Genomic DNA, 24,040 nt, shown 5'->3' on the forward strand with positions numbered 1-24,040 from the left:
GTAATCTCTCTTCCCACCACAGCTCAAGGATAATTTCATTAATTTATACTAGTTTGCTTTAAATCACGCATTTTGTACTTTTCATAACAGGATATAAATCACGCTGCTAATGACAAAAGGAAATGAATGTGAGATGTTCGTACTGACGTCAATTGATGGTGCTGAATCCATGAATCAAAGTATGACAATGGCAGATCTATAATAAACACGTAACCTTAAATATATAAACAAATTTTGATTTAAAATTACATTTTTCATCTCTAAGGATCCAGCACAGGCTAAATGCAGGCAGAATGCTTTACAGATTCCCTCTGTGAAACTTTCAGGAGACATAGGAAATAAAGCTGGCACTTCATCAGAAGTGTTCAGATATGAAAGGGAGAAGACAGTTCCCTATCTTTCAAATTACAGCCCTATTCAGGCAAAAGGTGTGACCACTCTGGAAAAATAAAGAAACTTAATATCCAACGGGCATTAGATTTCCCCCCTAGAGTTAAAAGAGTTACAGTATGGGCTTGGCTACACTTGAAAGTTGCAGCGCTGGTGGAGGCTTTCCAGCGCTGCAATTAGTAACTGTCCACACCTGCAAGGCACATCCAGCGCTGCAACTCCCTGGCTGCAGCGCTGGCTGTACACCTGGTCTGGTTGGGGTGTAACGATTGCAGCGCTGGTGATCCAGCACTTCTCGTCAAGTGTGGACACACACCAGCGTTGTTATTGGCCTCCAGGGTATTAGCAGATATCCCAGAATGCTTTTATAAATTACTCTCTTTGTTTTGTTATGCAGCCTCTCTTTGTTTTGTTGTGAACTCGGAGCTCCGGAGCTCCGTTGATCCCGGAGCTGCTTATAACACAGCTCCTGTTTGCTTTGATCAATCTGTATCTGGCTGTGAACAATCAAATGAGATAATGAGGCAGGCAGGGAGTGAGTGTTTGCTTGACAGAGAAACAGCGGGGAGTCCGTTTGGATGCAGGCTGTTTGCAATTAAGAGTTAAGACTAAGGGGTCGCGAACATTTTCTGATTTTTCAAGGCAGGAAGCTAAACACACAGTGTTGGCTCCAAAAATCCACTCTCTCTTTCTCCCCCCGCTCCCTGTCACACTACACCCCCCCCACCCCCCTCTTTTGAAAAGCACGTTGCTGCCACTTGAACGCTGGGATAGCTGCCCATAATGCATCACTCCCAACAGCGCTGCAAATGCTGCAAATGTGGCCACACACCAGCGCTGGTAGCTGTGAGTGTGGCCACACACCAGCGCTGTCCCTACACAGCTGCACGACCAGCGCTGTAACTCCCAGCGCTGCAACTTTCAAGTGTAGCCAAACCATGTAACAGTGCATGTGGCTGGGTATTGTTAGGCAATAATCAGTGCAAACTTCAGGTAGGTGTGGGCTATATAGTAGCCATCAGTGGCATGGTGAAGGATAGACAGACAGTATGGACAGCAAAGTGGGAATACTAACTGCTGATCACTTTCAGTGCAGCAGTTAAATGAGATTAGAATTCAGGCTGGTCTTGGGATATGTGACATTCGTACATTCGTGTAGGATAAAGGACACTATGGACACCCTATTCTGCCCCTTTTAGTTAGGCATATCTCTGACGAAAGCATGTGAGCATTTGTTAGTCAACACTCTCCACTCCAATGCCATTCCCTTACACTTTCCACATGAGGTACAGGGAGGCAACAAGTCCAGGGCATAATTTACCACAAAAATCAACTGTGGCTAAAGTAGCATCAGACTCCCAGTCCAATGATAATAAAGATGAGCTGCTTAGCCAAAGATTACATAGTGTTGAATTATGTATTATGGCTATGGACACTGGGCCACATTGAATAGTGGGTGCACTTAACACAGAGAGCATAACTAAGAAACTGGATCATCAAAGTTAAGAGTTGCATTGGATTGGGAGGTGGGGCAGATCTATCAGAGGTTTGAGCCTGAGGCAATGAGGGATTGGCATCCTACTGGAGTGTCACAGGATGGGAAGGAACTGGGGCTTATCTGAAGACAGGTGGCTCTGGAGGATCATAGAGAAGTTGAGGAAAAGAGGACTATCAGATAGTCATAGAGAAGGAGAGAGGGAGGGAAGAGAGAGACTCTGAAACTTCATTTAGTTTGGATAATACTGGAGTAGTATTATGAAATTAATAGGAAGGGGCATATTTGGGAGAAGTCTTGCCAACTACTCTGTGTCCTTCAATACACAAAAGCCAATGAAAGAGTACAGAACCAGTTTCTGTACCTGGTCAACCTGTTTGACTTGGACGACTTCATGTAAACAGTTCCACAGATGTCTTTGGGAAGGGGACTAACAAAATGAAAATTAATATTTTTTATGAGTCCACTCTTTCTGTCTGTCATAGCTTAAAACCAGAATGTATGACTGGAAGTCTTTATATGAGGTACAAAGTCCTGGTGTAACCCACACACCTTCTGTCCTCTCTAGTAGCACCGAGAGAGAGAGAGAGACAGAGAGAGAGAGAGAGAGAGAAATGAGTCTGCTCCACAGCCTGAGCTAACAGCCATATAGCTTTTAGCTCATGCAGTAGAGGCTCATTTATTTAGCTCCCAGGTTCAATCCAGCGCGATGACAACCGGAGTCTGTTGGTGTTACACTGGCATGGAAACCAAATAAAATCTAGCAAAGTCTCCCTACACAAGAATGCTGCCCTAAAAATACTATTTAATTTACTTACCTAATCTCTAGTCTATCTTCACTTCACTTATCTAATTGTAAGGGTGGACAGCTAGGGTAAAGTTGGTAAAACCTATGGCATAAGCACTAAGCAATATGGCATGAAATCCTGGCCCCATTGAAGTCAAAGACAAAACTCCACTTGACTTCAGCAGGGCTAGGATTCAACCCACAGAGTTTACATGGGAAACATGGACAATAAATCTAAGATCCATCCGAGAGAAGGATTATTCCCCTTCTCTCTAAATGAGGGGTGGCCAGCCTGTGGCTCCGGAACCAGATGCGGCTCTTCAGAAGTTAATATGCAGCTCCTTGTACAGGCACTGACTCCGGGGCTGGAGCTACAGGTGCCAACTTTCCAATGTGCTGGGGGGGTGCTCACTGCTCAACCTCAGGCCCTAAACACTAAAATGAGGCACAATTTTGCTTCACTGCCATTTTGTAATACTAAGATAAATATAAATCCACATACTGATGATAAAATGCATGTCTCCTGTATATCATGGTTAAATACCAAGATATGCTTTTATGTCTAGCATAAGTTATCTGAATGTAAGATAAATGTAGTAATATCAGTATTACCAACCCCAGCTATTCAAAACTCATGAGACAGGTTTAAAAATAATAAATGTTGGGTATCTTTTCATTTGTCTTCTGGTTTTTGAGTTTTTAGTGTTCATGTTTTCATGCTTTTCTCCAGAACCACAAAGGCCAGGGGGGAAAAAAAAGAGCAGAGAGATTCATAAAAATAACATGACTCAAGGTGCTGGGGCTTTCAGCAAAATGCCAAATATCATGAGACTCATGATAAAATCTCAAGAGTTGGCAACAGTGCAAATTCCTATAATTTCTCTGTAAATGCAGAAATAAGGGTCTATAGAAATTACTCTAAATATGTACAGAATTGAACAGAGAATAATATCTTTGCTGTAAGATTCTGTAAGTGGTATACAAAAATTCTATGGTAAGGTTCTCATTCTCTATTAAATTGCATAGGACTTTCTAATAAGGCATATGAGACAAAAGTCCTACTAAAATCATAATTTACAGATAAAAGTGGTGAATTGTGTTCCTCTTAATCCTATCTGAATGCTGTGAATAGGACAGTGAGCAAATGAGGAGTTTAAGATCATATGTGAACACTGCACTAGAGGCTTTCGCATGAGAGGCGTTAGTTATTTTTTGACTAACCTACCAGAAAAACCTCTAATATAATAAATTTCTATACCACAAAATATGGATCATATTAGGAAAAATCAAATGACTATGTTAGCTATTAATCCAGCCACCAGTGAATAGCACCCAATATGAAAATCACCCTTTAGCAGTCACTCCTTGCCCATAATTACTGAAAACGAGAAGATAAAATTTTAGGAATGAATAGTTTCACATCCACATCTGTTTATTGGTAGGAAATAAAGCTTCATATGCTGCAAACTGGGCAGTCCCTGCCCTACAGGTGCACCATGCTGCTGCTTTGGTTAGCAAGACGGGGAGCGGTGGGGGGGAGAGAATAGACAATAAACTAACCTGGAAAAAATAAACAAATCCCCTTCAAGGTGCAGCTTCCTCCTTCTGCCTCCCACACCCCAGTAGCTGATCCCTTTCTCTGCTTCTTCACCTATGTTCCGTGGCTCTCCTGTCACCCGCAAGGATTGCTCTCACCCTCTGCCTCCCTTTGCTGCACCTCTTTTGCCTGAAAGCAGCCACTGCACACTCCTCTCCCATCTGCCCCCAACCCCAGCAGAGACTGTGGTAGAACAGGTGCTGAACTATTGATTGGGACTCACTTTGCTCTGTGTGGTAAGACTAACCCTGGCAGTGTGAGCTCAGCTGAGCCCTGATTGGTACACTCCTTCCAGAGACTTGGCTTAATATTATTCCCCTCCAAGACCAAAGAGAACCCAGAACCTTTCTGTGTTACTCTGAGGGGGAAGAAGCATGTGTGCACAACTCTGAGTGATAGGGTACACGTGAAGGGGAGCAGTTAGGATATATAATAGGAATGTCTGGAAAGTGAAAAAAAGAAAGGAGACAGTGACAGAGGAAAAGAGAGAGAGGCAGGCAGAGACTGGTAAAAACAAAACCTGGGAAAAGTGGAATGGGCAGAGGGAATCGCAATAATGGAAAAGTATACACTAAATGAAATTTTTCAGAGGGGAAAACAGGAAGTCAAAAAGGAGGAAAAGATTCACCAAGAAAGAGTGAAGGAAAAGGGAAAAAGAAGGAACATACATACATAAAGGGGAACAAGTGAATCTAAAACCACAATCAGAGAAATATTAATGGGAAAATGTTAAATAACCCTATAAAACTTGGGGTGGGATTCAAGAGATGGATTAGTGGAGGGTGGGGAAAGAGAAGTGAACACACAGAGCAGCAAAATGAATAGGGTCAGCCCTGACAGTACGGCTGAATGAAACCTTTTGCTAATGTAGGGGCTGTTACTCTGTAGCAAGAAGGTGCAGCGTTCAATAACAATTACCTACAACAGCAGCATCCATCTTCAACAGTCATGAATCATTGTGCCCGTGCAACTTCTATAATATTCTCTAAGTCTGAACACTGCTTTGAGGTAATTCGGACAATAAACTACATGTGTTTAAGAACATAAGAACGGCCATACTGGGTCAGACCAAGGGTCCGTCTAGCCCAGTATCCTGTCTACCGACAGCGGCCACTGCCAGGTGCCCCAGAGGGAGTGAACCAAACAGGCAATGATCAAGTGATCTCTCTCCTGCCATCCATCTCCACCCTCTGACAAACAGAGGCTAGGGACACCATTCCTTACCCATCCTGGCTAATATCCATTAATGGACTTAACCTCCATGAATTTATTCAGTTCTCTTTTAAACCCTGTTATAGGCCTTGCCTTCATAACCTCCTCAGGCAAGGAGTTCCACAAGTTGAAGGTGCGCTGTGTGAAGAAGAACTTCCTTTTATTTGTTTTAAACTTGCTGCCCATTAATTTCATTTGCTGGCCCCTAGTTCTTTTATGGGAACAAGTAAATAACTTTTCCTTATTCACTTTCTCCACACCACTATGATTTTATATATCTCTATCCTATCCCCCCCTTAGTCTCCTCTTTTCCAAGCTGAAAAGTCCTAGCCTCTTTAATCTCTCCTCATATGGGACCCGTTCCAAACCCCTAATAATTTTAGCTGCCCTTCTCTGAACCTTTTCTAATGTCAGTATATCTTTCCTGAGATTAGGAGACCACATCTGTACACAGTATTCAAGATGTGGGCATACCATGGATTTATATAAGGGCAATAAGATATTCTCCATCTTATTCTCTATCCCTTTTTTAATGATTCCTAACATCCTGTTTGCTTTCTTGACTGCCACTGCACACTGCGTGGACGTCTTCAGAGAACTATTCATGATGACTCCAAGATCTTTTTCCTGATTCATTGTAGCTAAATTAGCCCCCATCATATTGTGTATATATAGTTGGGGTTATTTCTTCCAATGTGCATTACTTTACATTTATCCACATTATATTTAATTTGCCATTTTGTTGCCCAATCACTTAGTTTTGTGAGATCTTTTGGAAGTTCTTCACAGTCTGCTTTGGTCTTAACTATCTTGAGCAGTTTAGTATCATCTGCAAACTTTGCCACCTCACTGTTTACCCCTTTCTCCAGATCATTTATGAATAAGTTGGTAGGATTGGTCCTAGGACTGACCCTTGGGGAACACCACTAGTTACCCCTCTCCATTCTGAAAATTTACCATTTATTCCTACCCTTTGTTCCCAGTCTTTTAACCAGTTCTCAACCCATGAAAGGATTTTCCCTCTTATCCCATGACAACTTAATTTACATAAGAGCCTTTGGTGAGTGACCTTGTCAAAGGCTTTCTGGAAATCAAAGTACACTATGTCCACTGGATCCCCCTTGTCCACATATTTGTTGACCCCTTCAAAAAACTCTAATAGATTAATAAGACATGATTTCCCTTTACAGAAACCATGTTGACTTTTGCCCAACAATTTATGTTCTTCTTTGTGTCTGACTATTTTATTCTTTACTCTTGTTTCAACTAATTTGCCCGGTGCTGATGTTAGACTTACGGGTCTGTAATTGCCGGGAACACCTCTAGAGCCCTTTTTAAATATTGGCGTTACATTAGCTATCTTCCAGTCATTGGGTACCGAAGCTGATTTAATGGACAGGTTACAAACCATAGTTAATAGTTCCACAATTTCACATTTGAGTTCTTTCAGAACTCTTGGGTGAATGCCATCTGGTCCCAGTGAATTAATTAATAAGAATTAATTAATTAATAAGAATTAATTCAATCCACTGGCATGCATTCTCTCTCTTTGTCACTGAATAAAAGATTTTTTTAAAACACTCCAGAACATCCTAATGAAGACAATAGTAATTTTGCCTGAAAAAGGTCTTCAGGATTTAACCTTTGATTTTAGCTCTTATGCAGTTCCAGTGGAAACAAACTCAAATTAAAACAAATGTAAAATATATAGCTATGTCTGAGCCTGTTTAAGTTTTGTCATATAGGGCCTGTCCAGGCCTATATAGAATAGGGAATCCTAAGGCTAACAAATTAATTACCTTCTACAGCCGTGGCTGACCGCCCAAAATTACAATGTTCTTCTTGCACATAAAGGGTAAAAATAAGAACAAGACTATATATATATATATATATATATATATATATATATATATATATATATATATATATATATATATATATATATATAAAAGATGGGTCTGATTACGTATACCTAATTTACATCAGTGAGAGAGGAGAATCAGGCAAGATATCTTATAAAATAAGAGATCCCAGTTTTAACAGTATGATATATAACAGGGGACATACAGTTTACTTGGAAACTTTCAAGAGATTACAAATCACATTCATACCTTGCAGGCTAACTCTGGAGACTGGTGGCTGACTTGCTGCTGGAGACCTCCTGTGGAGGAATAAAGAATAAAACATTTATACAGTATTATCATTACAAACAATGTGGTTTGCCTTCTTCTTTAGGTATGAAATACCTTTCATGCTGACTAGAATCCCAAAACACTGCAAAGTGAAATTAGTGGTTGATGAACAATTTGGAATCTGTCTCTTTTTAGTTTAAAAAAATCCACACATCTCATGCCTTCCAGCTACACATACATAAATTATGAACAGAACATACGCCAGTTAGCGACAAAAAGATCAGTACCATCATCCCTCACTACCTTTGCCACAATCAGAAATGCACTGAAGATCAGCAAACTCGGGTTCTCTCCAACAAATGGGGACACTGAACTCCTGAATCAAGATCTGTCTCTCGGGAAATACAAGCCTTATATGGCTTTAAAGATCACTTTCCACACTGTAAACTCCACCTGGAAGCAAACAAGGAGACAGAGCTGTCTTTGGAGCACGGGTGTAATGAGCTCCCTGAAGCTAAAAACACAAGTGAGCTGCTTCATTCAGCTGCAGTTCTAGCTTCAGGCTCCCCAAGTAGGGCACATTACTGTAATCCAATCTGCAGGTCACAAAGATCTAGGTCACTCTGGAGGTCACGAAGAGCTAGATGACCTGGCAAGGTTCACATTAGAGCGAAATGGTGCAATCTTTTTCCGAAGTATGCATGGAAAAAGTCATTTTTAGCCAATGTCACCTAGTGCCCCAGAGGCAAGGAGGGACCAAATTAATCCCTACAACCAGAATTTCCGGAAGGGCTCAGCACCCACAAAACAGGGTCAGATTTTCAAGAGCTCAGCTCCCATGTGGGGAATTTAAATATACAACTAGACTCTCAGAAGAGTTCAGCATTTTGGGGAATATGTTGGATGCTGAATTATTTTGCAAATCTGCCCCCAACTGTTGGTGCTGAGCACTTGAAAATCTGACTCCCGAGTTCATTGGAAAATCTGGCCCCAAAACACAACTCTCTTTGAAAAGGGGTAAAATTCCTGTTAATTAAGAGGACAGTCACCATCCCTGCAAAATCGTCATAATTCTGCTTCCCCATGTAAACAGCACAACTCCATGTTATTTTCATCCTGGCCTCTATCACAGCCTAGTGGTGGAAAGGCAAACCACCTAAGTTTGATAAAAAAGAGACCTACTGCTCTATAATACTGACCCATCCCGGATACAGAATTCAAGTTTATACTACAAAATTGCACCAGCCCAGTGTTCCTCCCTCTGAGCCAAAGGATATTTTGACAGGGAGGAGCAGGATCTGGATGCATTCTGCCTATGTACCGTTCTGTGCAGTTGTTTGGAAACAATGCAGGAAGTACACAGGTCCTGAGAAGTGAACACACACCGTCACCAATTTGGAGTGTTTGATATATAATGTTTTAAGCAAATGAGTTCTACTTTAGTTGTGCAAATAATGATTTTCTATGGTTTATAACTCAGACCAGTCTGGGATTATATTCACAGAACAAGGAAAGACACCTCTCTGACTTCAAGGTTACCACCGCTGCTGAACTGCAGATTGCGACTCCAAACCTTTGAGATGCTACAGCTGTTCAAAAATTATCTGAAACTCTTTTTAAAAAACCTAACCAAAACTATCAATTTTTAATCTACCCTCCCTCTGAAAATGGCTTGTTTAAAAATTTTAAACTTTAAAAAATTAAAAAAAAAATACCACAAAGGCAGACAATAAAGCATAGGAAATTTTACTCTGGAAGATTAAAGTTTTCAAAGTTATATGCAAATGAAAGTGGGAAACTGTGTCAGAAAATGTTAGAGAAACTTAATAGATATCACCTAAAACAGACAATTTCAAGAGCAAAATTCCAAGGACCTACCAGATAATACTTTTCAATGATACCCCCAACTAACCCAGAAGTGATATTAATGGTGACTTCATATGAAGTGGCTATTTCAAAGCAGAACACAGAAACAAACAATCCCTTTGACTGGGAGGAAAACGTTCAGGACAAGGGAGTTAGAAGAACATTTTACGTGGTTCCAATGCTTTCTACTCCACATCAGAAAAAAAAAATCTTAAAATGAAAATTAACATGCTGAGCACTTTAGATTTAAAATTAAGTTTATTGTACGTACTACTCCGGATTTTACTTGTAAATATATTTTCATCTGATATTATGTATCGTTTTCAGTCATGTCCTAATGAAACTGCCTCTCTAGCTCGTGTGTGTGTGCGTGAATGTGCGTGTATAGAGAGAGGAGCAGTTTCTTTAATAAATGACTGAAAATGAGATTGGTTGATCCTACAGATTAGTCAAATGTGACTAATGGGTCTGGTCTGAAACAGCATACTGTGCTTCTAATAAAAGGCTGGGAAATCCAGAGTGGCAAACTGGATGATAACTCATCTTTTTAAAATGATAGTTTATAAATATTATTTCTTCCTCACTCCTAGTTACCCTTTTTTTTTTCTTTTCTGTTTATCATGCCAGATAGGGTTACTAAGTTAGGGACGGCATTGCAGACAGATGAAGCGTTAGCTCAGTCAGGGGCAGAGAGTAGGCGGGATCCGAGGTCAGCCCCAGGAGCACTATCCAGTGCATGGTTCTCTCTTTCTGAAAACACTGGTGTGCAGCATCACTTCCTCTTGCTCCCCAGACTTTCCCACAAATCACTCAAGTCCATCAGTTGCCCCTTCTCAATTGCTCACCATCACTAAGCATTCCCCTCTCTCCCCAATTATACCCAGCCCCTCTCTCTCTGGAGATTCTGCCCCACCAGGAACCAGCGGCGGGTTCTTCTCTCCCACTCTCCTTGAGGCCAGGAGCTTCCTCGTCCCCCTCCTCAAGGCTGGCATTCTGGGAAAAGGCTTGTTCTTTGCCTCCTGGGCAGGGAAAAAGGAAAGGAGAGGAGGGCCTGGGGGCAGCCTGTGATAGCCTAGAATGCAGGTCCCAGAGCTCAGGCCCCTCACTGTACAGACCTCCCCCTCCTCTCAAAGACCAAGCTTTTTCCAGGGGCAGCATTAAATAATGGACAGGTCCAAGGTAGGATGGGGAGAGAAAAACAGTCCCCTGTGCTGGAAGAATCACACTGGTGCTCTCTGCTGTTGCTGCTGGAAACTGCAGGCAGAAGCTTAAAAAATAAATAAATTGGGCTCTGCAGGCTTACTGGGATATCTTTCTAGGCTCAGCACAGGATGATGTCCCACCTGTCTCCTTTCCTGGGAATTGCTCTATCTTCAGCCACTTTGTGCCCTCGCTCCAGCCTGACCAAAGAGCAGCAATATCCGGCTTTTCTGCCTTCCCGCTACTTCCCTACTGGAATGGAGAGTTAATATTATTTGGGCTGCTCTGCTCCTGAATCCCTTCTTCTCCCTCTTAAAGGAGAAGTGGCTCCTGGGCTGCTGTGTTCCAAGGCTGTTCTCTTCACACACACACACACACACAGGGCCATCAGCTCCAGCTGCTCCATCACCTGACCCCATCCAGCTCAGTCACCTGGTTCTAATTCCTACTCTCCCTGAGAGCCAATGCGTTGTTTTCAGATGAAGAGAGGCAGCGATGGCAGCAGGCAGGTTTGGGAAAGGGGAAGAAATGAAAATAAAAGGGAAGGAATCAACTGATCTGCAAGAATGGATGGAGCAGGAACGACCAAGGATGGGACACAAAGAAGAGGAACAAAACTTCCAAAGATGCTGATAAACTTTCTATTTGCATTCCAATTTTAGAGACTTATCTGCACTAGATAGGAGAATTCTTTGCATTTTGTTCACCATTAATTATAATCAAATTTTCTGGTTTTGAAATACCAATATTCATATACAATCAATACTAGGAAATGTAAATGCCATAATAAAATATATCCCCAAATGTACTGCCAGTAATTTTCTCATCCTGAGATTTATATTTGTACTACTTTATTTGACATAAATTACAATGAAGTTTGCCATCTAGTAGCTAAGTTTTGAAGTACCATACAAATGAGCTAATGGGTAATTTTCTAAATGTTAGAACATACTCATGCCTCTGCATTAGATACTCTCACGATGGGCCAATTTTCCAGTACTAATCTTCATTTTTGCATATGCACCGAATAACAAGCACAAATATTAGTAGTTAGACATATTATTAGTAGTAATTATGTTTATTACAGTAATGCCTGGGGACCAACCAAGAATTTGGGTCCCCCTGCACCAGGCAAACAAAGAGTAATAGACAGTCCCGAACCAAAAAGGTTATGATCTAAATATGAATATTTTTTTTGAAGTTCATCCCATGGACAAAACTACAGACACAGTTCTTAGCAGGTGGAAAATTGTGCCTGAACAAATGGAAACTGGATTGAATTCAGATTGAATATCTGGCCCAACATGTATATACTGTACTTAAAAATGAATTTAATTAAAAGCAGAAAGCTTACTTGTTTGATGTTCCTTGCAAATTTGTCAATAATGTAAAGTTATTTCTCACACTTCGTAAACTTGCCAGGACCTAAAGTAAACAAAAACATGTAATATTTAAAAAATTTTTTTACAAACATGCAAATTTTCAATATATATATATTATTATAGGAGCATAGATGCTGAAGGACAACTTTCTATTCCATTCAATTTATCAATTTATAGTATAAACAAAGAGACTATTTGAAATTTACCTGTGCAAAAGGTGTAACAATCAAGTCATCTCCATGTCTAAAATAAATGAAAAAAAGTGTGAATCGTATGTCAGAGAATAATTATCAGTATTTTAGTACAGTACATACACATACTCATCAAATTGTATGATGTAAAAATTCTGCACAGATTGTAATCGCTAATGTACAGTCAGCCAAACCAAGCATTATGCTAGCATTTTATTTTATGCTGCAACTTTTGCTTGCTAGCAAATGGATGTATCTACTAAAGTGGGTGGGCACCCATTCAGTGCACACAAACACAATATATGCATATTCAACTTGGGAAGCTGGGTACCCAACTGCATGACTTGTGTAAGCAAAACTCAAGGCTGGAACTAAAAACTGGCTCCTTAACATTTATGAGCAAATATAACTATTTATATCAAATACAGTTTAATTTCAAATTGGAAAAAGAGCATTTTACAATGCAATGTTTTCTCATATAGCCCCACTATTCAAAAATAAAGCTTTACTACACATACTGTTTCTTTAAATTACATAAAAGGTTGCTCCTGATGGAAAGATCCCCTAGTCACTGTGCACATTCATAGACAAAAAACAACTGAAGCTGGAACAACTGCTCAGTTTTGGTAACACAAGGCAATAAATGCCAGGAAACTCAAGGTTAAGGTGGCTCACTCATACTGTGATGGAAAAAAAAGCATAACAGTCTGAGTAAAGGTTATCTTTGAATTTCCTGGCTTTTGTTGATTCGTGTCACAGCCTTTAATGTTATTTAAACATTGTTACTTGTCTGTGGATTTTCATCATGGAAGATTAGAGAATATGCACTGTGCAAAATGCATTACTACCTTTGGTGGTGGAGGGGTTGGTAAATATTATGTATTTGTATTTATAATCAACTAAATATGTACTGAGAATTTTATTTGAGTACATATCATACAAAGCTTTTTATAGTACACATAATTTAGTATGCAGATTTGCATTGATTGACCTTAGCCATTACAACAAATCCTTTTGCTTCAGCAGATAATTTTTGTCAAATGTAAAACATATTATCTTATAATATATTATTTACATAATTTAGAGATGTTACAGTCTCTTATGAAAATATTTGCTAAATGCTAACTAGAGCTAGAGTTTTTGGTAGGTATTTCTCACGATAGCTGGACCATCTTGCTAACTTTTAGATTTCTATTACACTATAAAATATGTATAATTCATATAATATATAATAATCTATTTAACTTTGTTTTTAGAGGAAAAAGACAGGTTTTGAATTTAATGGAGAATAACTGCTGTTCTTAATTTGTAAATTTATTTGCTCTCACATTAAGAGCCCATGCCTGACATTCTGAATTTATACATGTTCCTGATAACATCACATATATCCAACATTCTTATTTTCTGAGGTCATGGCATTTATATATAATTTCCTATGTGTGCATTAATACCAATTTTTTAGGACTGAATACGGCTTAATTCTGCTCTAAAATAAGCAATAGGTTAATATTTAGAAATGAAATAAAGGCCCAATCCCTTTAATTAATTTTGAAACTTTTGTGTCTAAGGCTTATATAGTCCCTCCAGTAGAAATTACTATGGTACTCCACAAGGCCCTTTAGAAATGCTTATAAAAATCCTATAAACTTCCATTAAAATTCTACAGAAGTCTGAGAGATCCTTCACACTCACGAAAAACAAAAACACACTATAATCCATTATACTTTACCTATTTACTGTCTCCCATTTCTAATTATGAGACCATTTCTTATGAAAACACCACCTATTTTATAAATTAATGCCAACTGGTAACTGGATATAGACACTGTGTGCAAGGTCAGCAGATCCAATCTCGTCTTCAATAACCACCATTGGGTGGCTGCTTAACTGACCCATTAAATGAGTTCACGGTCTCAAACAGGAGTTCTATCATAAAACCTGCCCTCACGGTTGGCACTAGTTGCACAACTTTGGTAGTCTCTGTAACGAGACTAAAAACTGATTAGACATGAAGAATGAACTACCCTCCAGTAGCTGAGCTGCCTTGAGACAGTTCCTGCTGGTCATGGGAAGATGAGGAGAGCTGCATGGGGAAACTGGGCCTGCAGCAGCCTCTTGCTCCATCTGATCTATAGAAAGAATCTTCAATTTCTGGCACCTTTCCTCAGAATTAAATTCACTTGAAAAATTACCTCAATTTTCCCCCCCCATAAAACGTTATGAATATTGATGCCTTTGCCCAGTAAGAGGCATTCAGCTGCTGGAATATAATTAGTGGCACATAGATTTGGTTACCTGCCTTCATTTAAAAGCATGGAAAGTGTGTCTAATGAGGCCAATTTCTCCACTCTCATGTGGTCTCCTATCAAGCCACCAAGAAAAAGGCAACAGTAAAATGTTAAAATGTGCACTTTAAACTAAAAGACTGCAAATCAAGTAAACCTATTTCATCTACATGACAAGGGGCGGCTCCAGGCACCAGCGCAGCAAGCGCGTGACTGGGGCAGCAAGTGGGGGGGGAGGGGCATGTCATGCCAGTCGCCGTGAGGGCGGCAGTCAGGCTGCCTTCGGCGGCGTTTCTGCGGGAGGTCCGCCAGTCCCCCGGTTTTGGTGGCAATTCGGCAGCAGGTATGCTGAAGGCGCAGAACTGGGAGATCACCCGCAGAAATGCCGAATACGCATGACCGAAGGCTGCCAGACTGCTGTGCTTGGGGTGGCAAAAAACACAGAGCCACCCCTGTATATGACATATTTTTTTACCAATCCTACCTATCCATCCATCCATGGTCACTATATTATATTAACCATACATTATAAAAAACAAAATATCATGTAAAAACATAAGAATGTATTTGAAATATAAGGTAAGTGAATATTTGGCTGAAAATAACAATGAACCTCATCTATTAAAAAAAGAACCAATTTTCATACAAGTAACATGTAAAGGCACTACAACAACAACACTATTTCAGAACGCTGATTTGCAATGCTCTCCTACGAGCTGGGAAACATTTATTTAATAGGCTAAAACATTGAGTCTTGTGAGCACATGGCTGGGGGTCATGAACTCCCGATTTGGCCTGGGTTGTTTAATAAAAACCCCTTTGCCTCGGGTTCTCTCTCTGTAAAATACATAATTACCTCTTTGGGGTATTATGAAGATTACAGAGATGTTTGTAAAGTGCTTGGTCTCATTATTGTGATGAATGATGTAAACTGGATTCATACTCACTGTTCACTTGGAAGAGAGGAGTTCCTGGACATAGTCTTTGGTGATAAGTCATAATCACTGTCTGATCTGTAAAGAAATGACTCCCGGCGCTGGCTGTGGCCTGGAAAAGTGGTATGCAATACAAGTCCTGAAGAAGAGCTGGCCTGGGGGTCCAACGGGCTGCGACCTGGTGACGGGCCATTTTCCACATCAAAGCTATGAACAAAACACATATTGTTTCATGCACATTTGCTGAGATGTATTTTCAGAGTATAGCATAAAACTTTCAAATACAGGAGGCAGAGTTTTGCATTTATTTTTGAGGTTTCAACCTGTGGCAAGGCTTGCTGTCTCCAGCACAGCTGTATTAAAGAAAGCAAGAGGACACAGGACTACACCCGGTCCTGCATCAGCAGAAGGGCTCCTGAACTCTCTGAGTGGCTGCTATTGCTCCAGCACTCCAAATTCACTCACAAATACACTTGCTGACATAGGGCATAATTTTGCCCTAAGTTAACACAGCTCCTTCCTAAGCTGTACATATTTTCTCTTTCTCCTGTCTGAACTTTTCTGAGCTCAACATACCATACAGAGCTGCTAGGTTACTTCTCCGGGCCAGTGGTTTTCCTCGACCCTCTCTCCAGGGTTACACTTGTGATAAAGGTCAACTCCCTCTTACTAATCTCAATTAGCTGAGCCCCAGTGACGATCCTCACAATGTTAACATAGAATAATGTAGATGAAATGCACACAATCCAGAAGACATCCTTGAACAGCATTACTGAACAAGCTAGTCCAGGCCCAGCTTTAATAACCATGTATAGTATGAGCTAACAGACAGTTTTCAAAGTTTAACATGGATGCACATAAAATAGTTGACTTCAGAATGGTACAAAAGTTACTGTAAGGGAATATGTACCAGGAAAGCCTGAAATAGCTAAATACCAATCCCACCATACTCATTTGAAGGTACAAATATGGCGAAGGACTTGAAGAACTATGCTATCCATATGCAGTGCAATATTTCCCTTTAGAATGCATGCAGCTCAGCTCAGCAACTGTAATCCGCACTGCAGCCACCCACGGACATCAGTCAGAGTTACGTAGCCTCAACAATTCTGGAAGTCAGGTCACCTATTTAGGTGCCTAATTTCAGGCAACCAAGTTTGAAGATTGTGGCCTGTACTTTCAAATACATTTCACAGCTTAAACATTGTGAGAAATACTTCTTTAGCTCATCCACTTTCAAACTGCTAGGTTGAGCAAAATGGAGTTTGTTTTTTATGTAAAATCTTCTGTCACCGTTTCCATTATACACCCATTTTCTTACGAGTTTATAACTTGGCTGTTGCAGCATGTGGCTGAAGTCACTTTGGACATTTTAGTAGGAGACACCCCTCATAAAGTCCCAAAATAAGCAGGTTGGCCTGTTTTGGTTGGGTTTTTGGAACCCATCTGACTGATGTAAATACCATCTGTGCTGCAATATTCAAGCAAAACCAAAATGAATTAAGGATAAATTCAGACTGTATTTTCTTGCTTTTTTAAGTTTATGTCAAACCCTGATTGTTATTATACACGGCTAAATTGTGTTCCCCTTATATGCAAATAGTCCCATTGAAATCAATGGCCGTGACTATGATTTGAGACAGAGTAACTTTACTGTTTATTAATGCGGGTGTCAGTTTTGGGTCTATATTTTTATTTATTTGCAGTGTTTGTTTTGGCTACTTTAGTGTCCTGCAACTTCCTAGATCATTCTTTTTTAAAGGTTTACTTCAATTGTGACTGCAGAAATTTGAGTAGACATCAGTTGTTCCATTGGCAATGAAATAAACACAAACGTTAAAATAAATATGTATAACACCTTTGTGGAGGCATCTAATTTCTTGTTTGTATTCCCATATGGTGTGTAACCACAGAAAACTCAAGTGCTCACCGCATCAATGAAACAGGAATCATGGATAGGAAGTAATAATGGGTGCATGTAACTGATCCCATAGTTCATGAAAAGGGGGCATGGATTCTATAAAAAAAAAGTGCCCCTTTCTGGTTTTTCAGTATTTATTTCATAAAACTGATTCTTGAAAAGTTTGATCAGTGTTTTATAACTAGTGTTCAATTTAAACTAAAAAAGTGGTATCTCCAATTGTAAGCTATAATATTGTAGACAGAATAATTGTAAACCAATCTGGTCCACCAAAGCCACTACTCTCCTCATTCAGGAAGTGAGTAAACAATAATAATAATTGTTTAAAAAAAGTCCAAAAAGTGTATTTTAACCACCTTGCCTAAACTGAATACCTGGAGGATTTCCTTACTGTAATCCCGGTCTTCCTCCTCCTTCCCTTCCAGCTGGCTGCTACCTACACTTGTCCTATCTAATGATGGACTGTAAGGGTCTTTTGGGTGGGGAGCTCATTTATCTATTTGTCTTGTAAAATGCACAACACGCTCTTGACATCTGTAAAAAATAAATAAATAGTAAGCGAGGCATTGCTGAGCTACTACACAGGAAGGCTGATCAGATGTGCCAACCTGTTATACAAAGGGGCATGAGGTCACTGTTAAAGTTGTGCATTAGACTGTGAGTTGGATGAAGTTTAGGGTATGTAATTCTTTTCGTGACTGTTGAAATTGGAAGTGAAACCCTTATTGGCTGTGTGGGTGCATCATTGACAGCATTGCAGGCAATGCGAAGGTGGCAAGGAACACAGGAGACTTTTCCCTTCACTTCTTATTTTAAGGTTTTATTAAACATGTTATTTCCTCTGTCTGGAGGGTTTGAGTTATGCCTGAAAGCAACCTTAATTTCCAACAAATGAGGAGAGGCATTGCTGAGATACGACACAGGAAGGTTGATGAAGTATGCAAGAAAGACAGCAAAGCTACAGATGCCTAAGGGACCTGAGGATTTAAAAAAAAGGCTTTTTGAAAAAAATTAGTGACTATGGTTTTAATATTTTCTCTCTTTGTGAGCTAAGTTATGCATTTGGAGGTCCTTGTGTCTGAACAACAAAACAATAATAAAGAAGCCCAGGCCCTTAATCAGGGGCGGGGCAATACAAAGTAGTTAGCAGAAGCCAGCTGCCTCTCAGGCCTGTGGGAGGAGAGGAGGTAGAGTGTGGGTGGGGGGGTGGCAGGTGGGGTGGCACCACACCTGCCACCCAGCAACGGCCAACGCAGCCAGGGCCAGATCCGCACAGCGGAGGATGGGGATCCTGGTCAGTGGGGACAGCGCCCAAGCGCACGACAGTGCCCTCAGCGGAGGCTGCGCGCCCCCCCCCTGCTCCCTTACCTGCTCCCGGGTACCTGCTGCTCGCTGGGCTCGGCAGGGGGGCGGGCTCCTGGGCTCCGGTCTCATGGCCTGAGGCTCCTCGTCGGGCTGCTCCTCTGGACGGGGTCTCCAGGAACGCTCGGGGGCCGGGGCTCGGGCGGGGGGGCAGCTCGGCTCTCGGGCTCGGGGTCCAGTCGAGGAGGGAGGCGCTCGAGAGGTCGGGCCTCGGCCGTCCCGGGGGTTCGTCCGAGCTTGAGGCTTGGTCCGTCTGCCGGGGCCTGGGCGGGCTCGGCCGGTCAGGGCCAGTCAGGGCCCCGTCCAGCCTCTCCGTCTGCTCCGCTCTAACTGAGGGGAGAGGGGGGCTTTTCGGGCCCCCTCCCTTTCTTCCGGGGCGGGGCGGGCGGGGCGGGCTCCGGCACTGGAGGCGCCCGCCCCGCACCGTGGCTTCTGGCTGTTCTCTCTCCTCTCCTCTGGGGTCAGGAGCAGCAGCTCACTACACTATGGTTTTAATATTTTCTCTCTTTGTGAGCTAAGTTATGCATTTGGAAGCATCACCCTTACGAACTGTATGGAAAAAAATATTTTTTGAGCAGCTGGATAGGCAAAGAAATCCCAGTGCAAGCCAGGCTACTTGAGAGGTCTTGCAGAGTGAGAATAAGAATCTTACTATACAGAAATGAACTGTTATTAGAGACAGGATGATCAGGATCAACCAAAAAATTCAGGATCTCAACAACCTCCCCCCAAACTTGCTACTGCCCTATTTCCATTATGGGCTGAACCAAAACTATAGATCAAGCATCCGCAAGCTTTTAGGCAAGCCAGATTCAGATCTGTACATCTGCTTAGATCTGAACTTCGTGGCTTTGGCCTTTTTCTAATTGTTATGATATTCACATCAATCCAACAGCTGAGCAAAAGCACAGAGAGTTACTGTGGTGACCCAAACTACTGTCCCTTCCAAACACCAGGCACCAAGCATATACTTAAGTGTTACTTTTTGCACAGACACTTCAGCCGCTCATAGATTAAAATTAGAATTCTTTTTCTTGACAAGCAATGAGTCACAATGTTACCTCCAAGCTGTTATCTAACAGAATAGGGTGTGACTACAGCAACTCGCCTTGAAACAGCAGTAACAGCCAAAGCATCATAAGTATATGCTGCCTACTCTAGTGTGGCAATTCGTGCCAGAAACATTTTTGAAGAACTATTTAATATACCAAAAACCATGTATTTATTCATAAAAGAACAACTGATAAAGTATCAGTAGCAATACATTGTGCACGGAGAACTGGGCAGGTGAAACATAAATATACCATTATGTACATCTGTATTTGGGTTCACATTTTCCAGTTTTAATGCTTCTAGAAACCACATATTGGGCCGGAAAAATACAAGACCAGATCTTCTTCTAGCCTTTCAGTTCCTTGAAGCTGGATATACAACAAGTTATTTGGCCCAAGATTTATTCTGGCAAGTAAATGACTCCTTAAGGCATTACAAAATGATAAACACAAAGAACAATATTAAGATATGTGACGTGGTTAAGGTTCCTATGAAAGCCAAACTCACAGCTCTAGTTTATACAGTATGCAATGAAGGAGATTCCTATAATCACCATGCTATATTATGGCACTTAATATAATTGCTTAAGTACATCTACAAAATGATATATAGCTGAATAAATATCAGTGTTTTCTTTTATGAATGACTCAGTACATATCCTTATTTGAGCACAGAAGATCAACAGAAAAAGCTCAGCTCAATAACAATGGTATTTACAGACATCTAGCTAAAAGACACACATACCCTAATTGTAAAATTTGATCATAGAGGGCTCTTCAATCTAGCAGACAAAGATATAACAAGATCCAGTAGCTGGAAGTTGAAGCTAGCCAAAGTCATAAGAACGGCCCTACTGGGTCAGACCAAAGATCTATCTAGCCCAGTATCCTGTTTTCAGACAGTGGCCAGTGCCAGGTGCCCCAGAAGGAATGAACAGAACAGGTAACCATCAAGAGATCCAACTCCTGTCGCTCATTCCCAGCTTCTGGCAAAGAGTTTAGAAAGACAACAAAATAAAATGGAGACTGAAGTCCCCACTAGGGTAACACACTGGTGCATGGATTATGTTCACATAACTGTGCCTTTTGGCACTTGCACTTAAAGTAGAGAGACAAGACCCCATCACCATTGTGCCCATGCACAAGTTGGTCCAGTCAGGTTCCACAGTGATGCCTTATAGGTATCAAACCTTCCTCACAAAGACTCTGGGGATGGGGATGTCCTGGTAACTCTGGCGCACTCAGAGCTCAATGTGCTGCCATCACAGATGTCACAAACCTAACTCTGGTCCCACCACACACGCTGCATTGGAACAGGCCTGGGATCCCCACCACCCCATGAAACACTTGCGACATCGTCCCAAGTTAGGACCCGCCCCCAAGACACACACACACACACACACACACACACACACACACAGAGCGACAGGGCTAAGACACGCACCCCGCATCGCCCCTCATTGCCCAGGACTCAGACGATCCTTCCCCAAATTGCATTAGGACAGATGTGAGCCCCCTCCCCCATTGCACTGGGACAGGCCTAGGACCCCGACCCTCCCTCCCCGCATTTGCGCAGGCCTGAGCGCCCCACTCCCCGGGGACAGGCCTGGGACCCCCAAACCTCTCTCTCCAGGGTCCCCATGGCAGAGCTCACCACCACCCCACTCAGCTCGAAGAGGCTGGGGGGCTCCCAGCAGTGGCCTCTCCCTCCACCCAGGCCTCCATGGCAGCCACTGCCCTCACTCAGACGAGCATTCTAGGGACGGGAGCTCTGGGCAGTGTCGCCATCCTGGTCACATTAGATATAAGGTGCTAATTTTTAACAGTGATGGTAATTAAACACTGGAACAATTTACCATGGTTTATGGTGGATTCTCCATCACTGGCAATTTTTAAATCAAGATTGGATTTTTTCTAAAATATCCGCTCTAGTTCAAACATGAATTAATTCAGAAAAGCCCTATGGCCTTTGGTTTTACACAGGTGATCACTTTAGATTATCACCGGGACTTTTCTGGCTTTATAATCTATGGTAAAATAGGCGTTTGTTAACTATTGTCTTGTGAAAACTACAAAGTCTATATGCAAGAAAATAATTGAAAAGCAAAGACTGAATTGCTGACCTATTAAAAAGATTAGGGTACATTCCTACTGCAGAAAGACTTATTGAGACAAACGGCCTTTTTATAATCCCTGAGGACTTTTTATTTTTAAAGAAACAGACACAGCTGTGCAATTCAGGAACAAGCATGAATCATCAACCAGACATTAGTTGGGTTGAGTACATTCCAGAGATCATTGAACAACAACAGAAACAAAATAATAGATCAAAAGGGAAACTCCATGGACACTGCTAGTCATCAAAGAGTAAGACTGACATGAAAACGAAATCAAGAATGTATTCAGACTAGAAACAAGAAAAAGAGAAGAATTTTACCACATCCTGTGAACTGCTGTTCCATCAGGGTCAATCCTGGCCATTACATGGGTCCACACTGGGGAGGGAGAAACCCCTTCTCACCCACACTTGCATAAGGGCCAGGCAGAATTGCAGCCTTTGCATCTGAGGGAGCACAGAGCTTACTGTCCTGGGAGGGCATGCCCCCCCACAAAAAGAGTGAGATGGAACATAGAGGAGGCAATGGCACAGCTCCCCTATACACTAACCCAAGGAGCTGGCGGGCCACACTGGAGTAGTAAGTGGAAACCCCAAAAGCAGTGTGTGCATTACTTCTGCAGTGCCATAGAGTCCTGAGAGAAGATAGAATGGCCGCTTGTGCTCCCTTTGGGACAATGTGGCTGTGCCATTAGGTCCATTCAAGCCCTTCATATTTACTCTGTCTTACTAAGGAAACTCCCAGGAGTCATTAAGGAATATTGGGTATGCAGGGAACACAGAATTAAAAGGGACCTGGTATTCTTCTATGGATGAAAAATGCTATATAAAAAGCTAGGTATTATTATTACAAAATATTCTCATTTATATTAGAGAAATATCTTGAATAAAATAATAATAAAGTAACAATAATAATAGAACTAGGGAAGCCTTTTGCCTTATGTTTGTATTTAGTAACATATTTTAACAAGAGGCACTGCATTCTCCCCCAGTCCTTCTGCATTTCAAGCCCTAATAAAACCATAACAAACAGTCAAAACAGAGACAGCCAGTAGATGGCACAGGTTAGCAGTAGCTTGCCTAGACACCTGCTGATTGAGGCACTTGCTTCAATCACAGATGCAAAAACTATTAATGCAACAAATCAATAAACAAAGGAAAAACTCAGTGAAATGCCAAGAAAAATTCTGCTTGAATGTAAAATATAACTAAGTCCTATACACCATGCTGGAAAACACAACAGAATTAATAAAAAAAAATAAACCCACAATTTGCCCACATTCTGCTCTTTTACATGGTGAAACCCCACTGAATTCAAAGTGATTGCACTGACCTAATTTAGGGGGCAAATCCAATTAGTACCTTCATAGCCAAAGAGATTTCCTGGGGAGAAGGACTGGTGTGTTTCCTATTGCACAGGATTTGGGATGAGGAGGGTCTGCTCTATTAGGTGGGAGGGGTCAGAGGATCCACGGCTCAGTAGATCCTCCTGTCCTCCCTCAAGGTCACCTTGGGGGGCAGCAAAGAGCCATTAGGGAGAAGTAACTGACCCAGAGTGGCTGCAGAGCTACTCCACAATCTCTCTCATGTGATCCCTGCAGAAATGTCCATAAGAACATAAGAATGGCCATACTGGGTCAGACCAAAGGTCCATCTAGCCCAGTATCCTGTCTTCCGACAGTGGCCAATGCCAGGGGCCCCAGAGGGAATGAACAGAACAGGTAATCATCAAGTGATCCATTCCCTGTCTCCCATTCCTTCTGGCAAACAGAGGTTAAGGGACATCATCCCTGCGCATCCCGGCTAATAGCCATTGATGGACCTGTCCTCCATGAATGTATCTAGTTCTTTTTCGAACCCTGTTATAGTCTTGGCCTTCACAACACCCAGTCAAAGAGTTCCAAAGGTTGACTGTGCATTGTATGAAGAAATACTTTGTTTTGTTTTAAACCTGCTGCCTATTAATTTCATTTGATGACCCCTAGTTCTTGTGTTTTCAGAAGGAATAAATAATACTTCCTTATTTTCTTTCTCTACACTAGTCATGATTTTATAGACCTCTATCATATCCCCCCTTAGTCAACTCTTTTACAAGCGGAAAAGTCCCAGTCTTATTA

The 24,040-nt window shown here is 41.5% G+C and overlaps 1 protein-coding gene across 11 annotated transcripts in view; it reads right to left on the bottom strand.

The window, feature by feature from the left end:
* Positions 1-24,040, bottom strand: part of PDE4B (phosphodiesterase 4B) — a 366,632-nt gene that overhangs the window by 69,629 nt on the left and 272,963 nt on the right. For 10 of the 11 annotated variants that reach the window (XM_039484826.1, XM_039484819.1, XM_039484823.1 and 7 more), the window contains 4 exons: positions 15,485-15,679; positions 12,268-12,304; positions 12,034-12,104; positions 7,593-7,642 (listed from right to left, as the gene is read on the bottom strand). In XM_039484826.1, coding sequence (XP_039340760.1) covers positions 7,593-7,642; positions 12,034-12,104; positions 12,268-12,304; positions 15,485-15,679 — 353 coding nt within the window. Of the gene's footprint in view, positions 1-7,592; positions 7,643-12,033; positions 12,105-12,267; positions 12,305-15,484; positions 15,680-21,461; positions 21,545-24,040 lie in introns of those variants that run through there. The other variant, XM_039484829.1, reaches the window with a different exon arrangement.

The sequence above is a fragment of the Mauremys reevesii genome, linkage group 8 (assembly GCF_016161935.1).
Source record: "Mauremys reevesii isolate NIE-2019 linkage group 8, ASM1616193v1, whole genome shotgun sequence".
In the NCBI taxonomy this organism is placed as follows: Eukaryota; Metazoa; Chordata; order Testudines; family Geoemydidae; genus Mauremys; species Mauremys reevesii.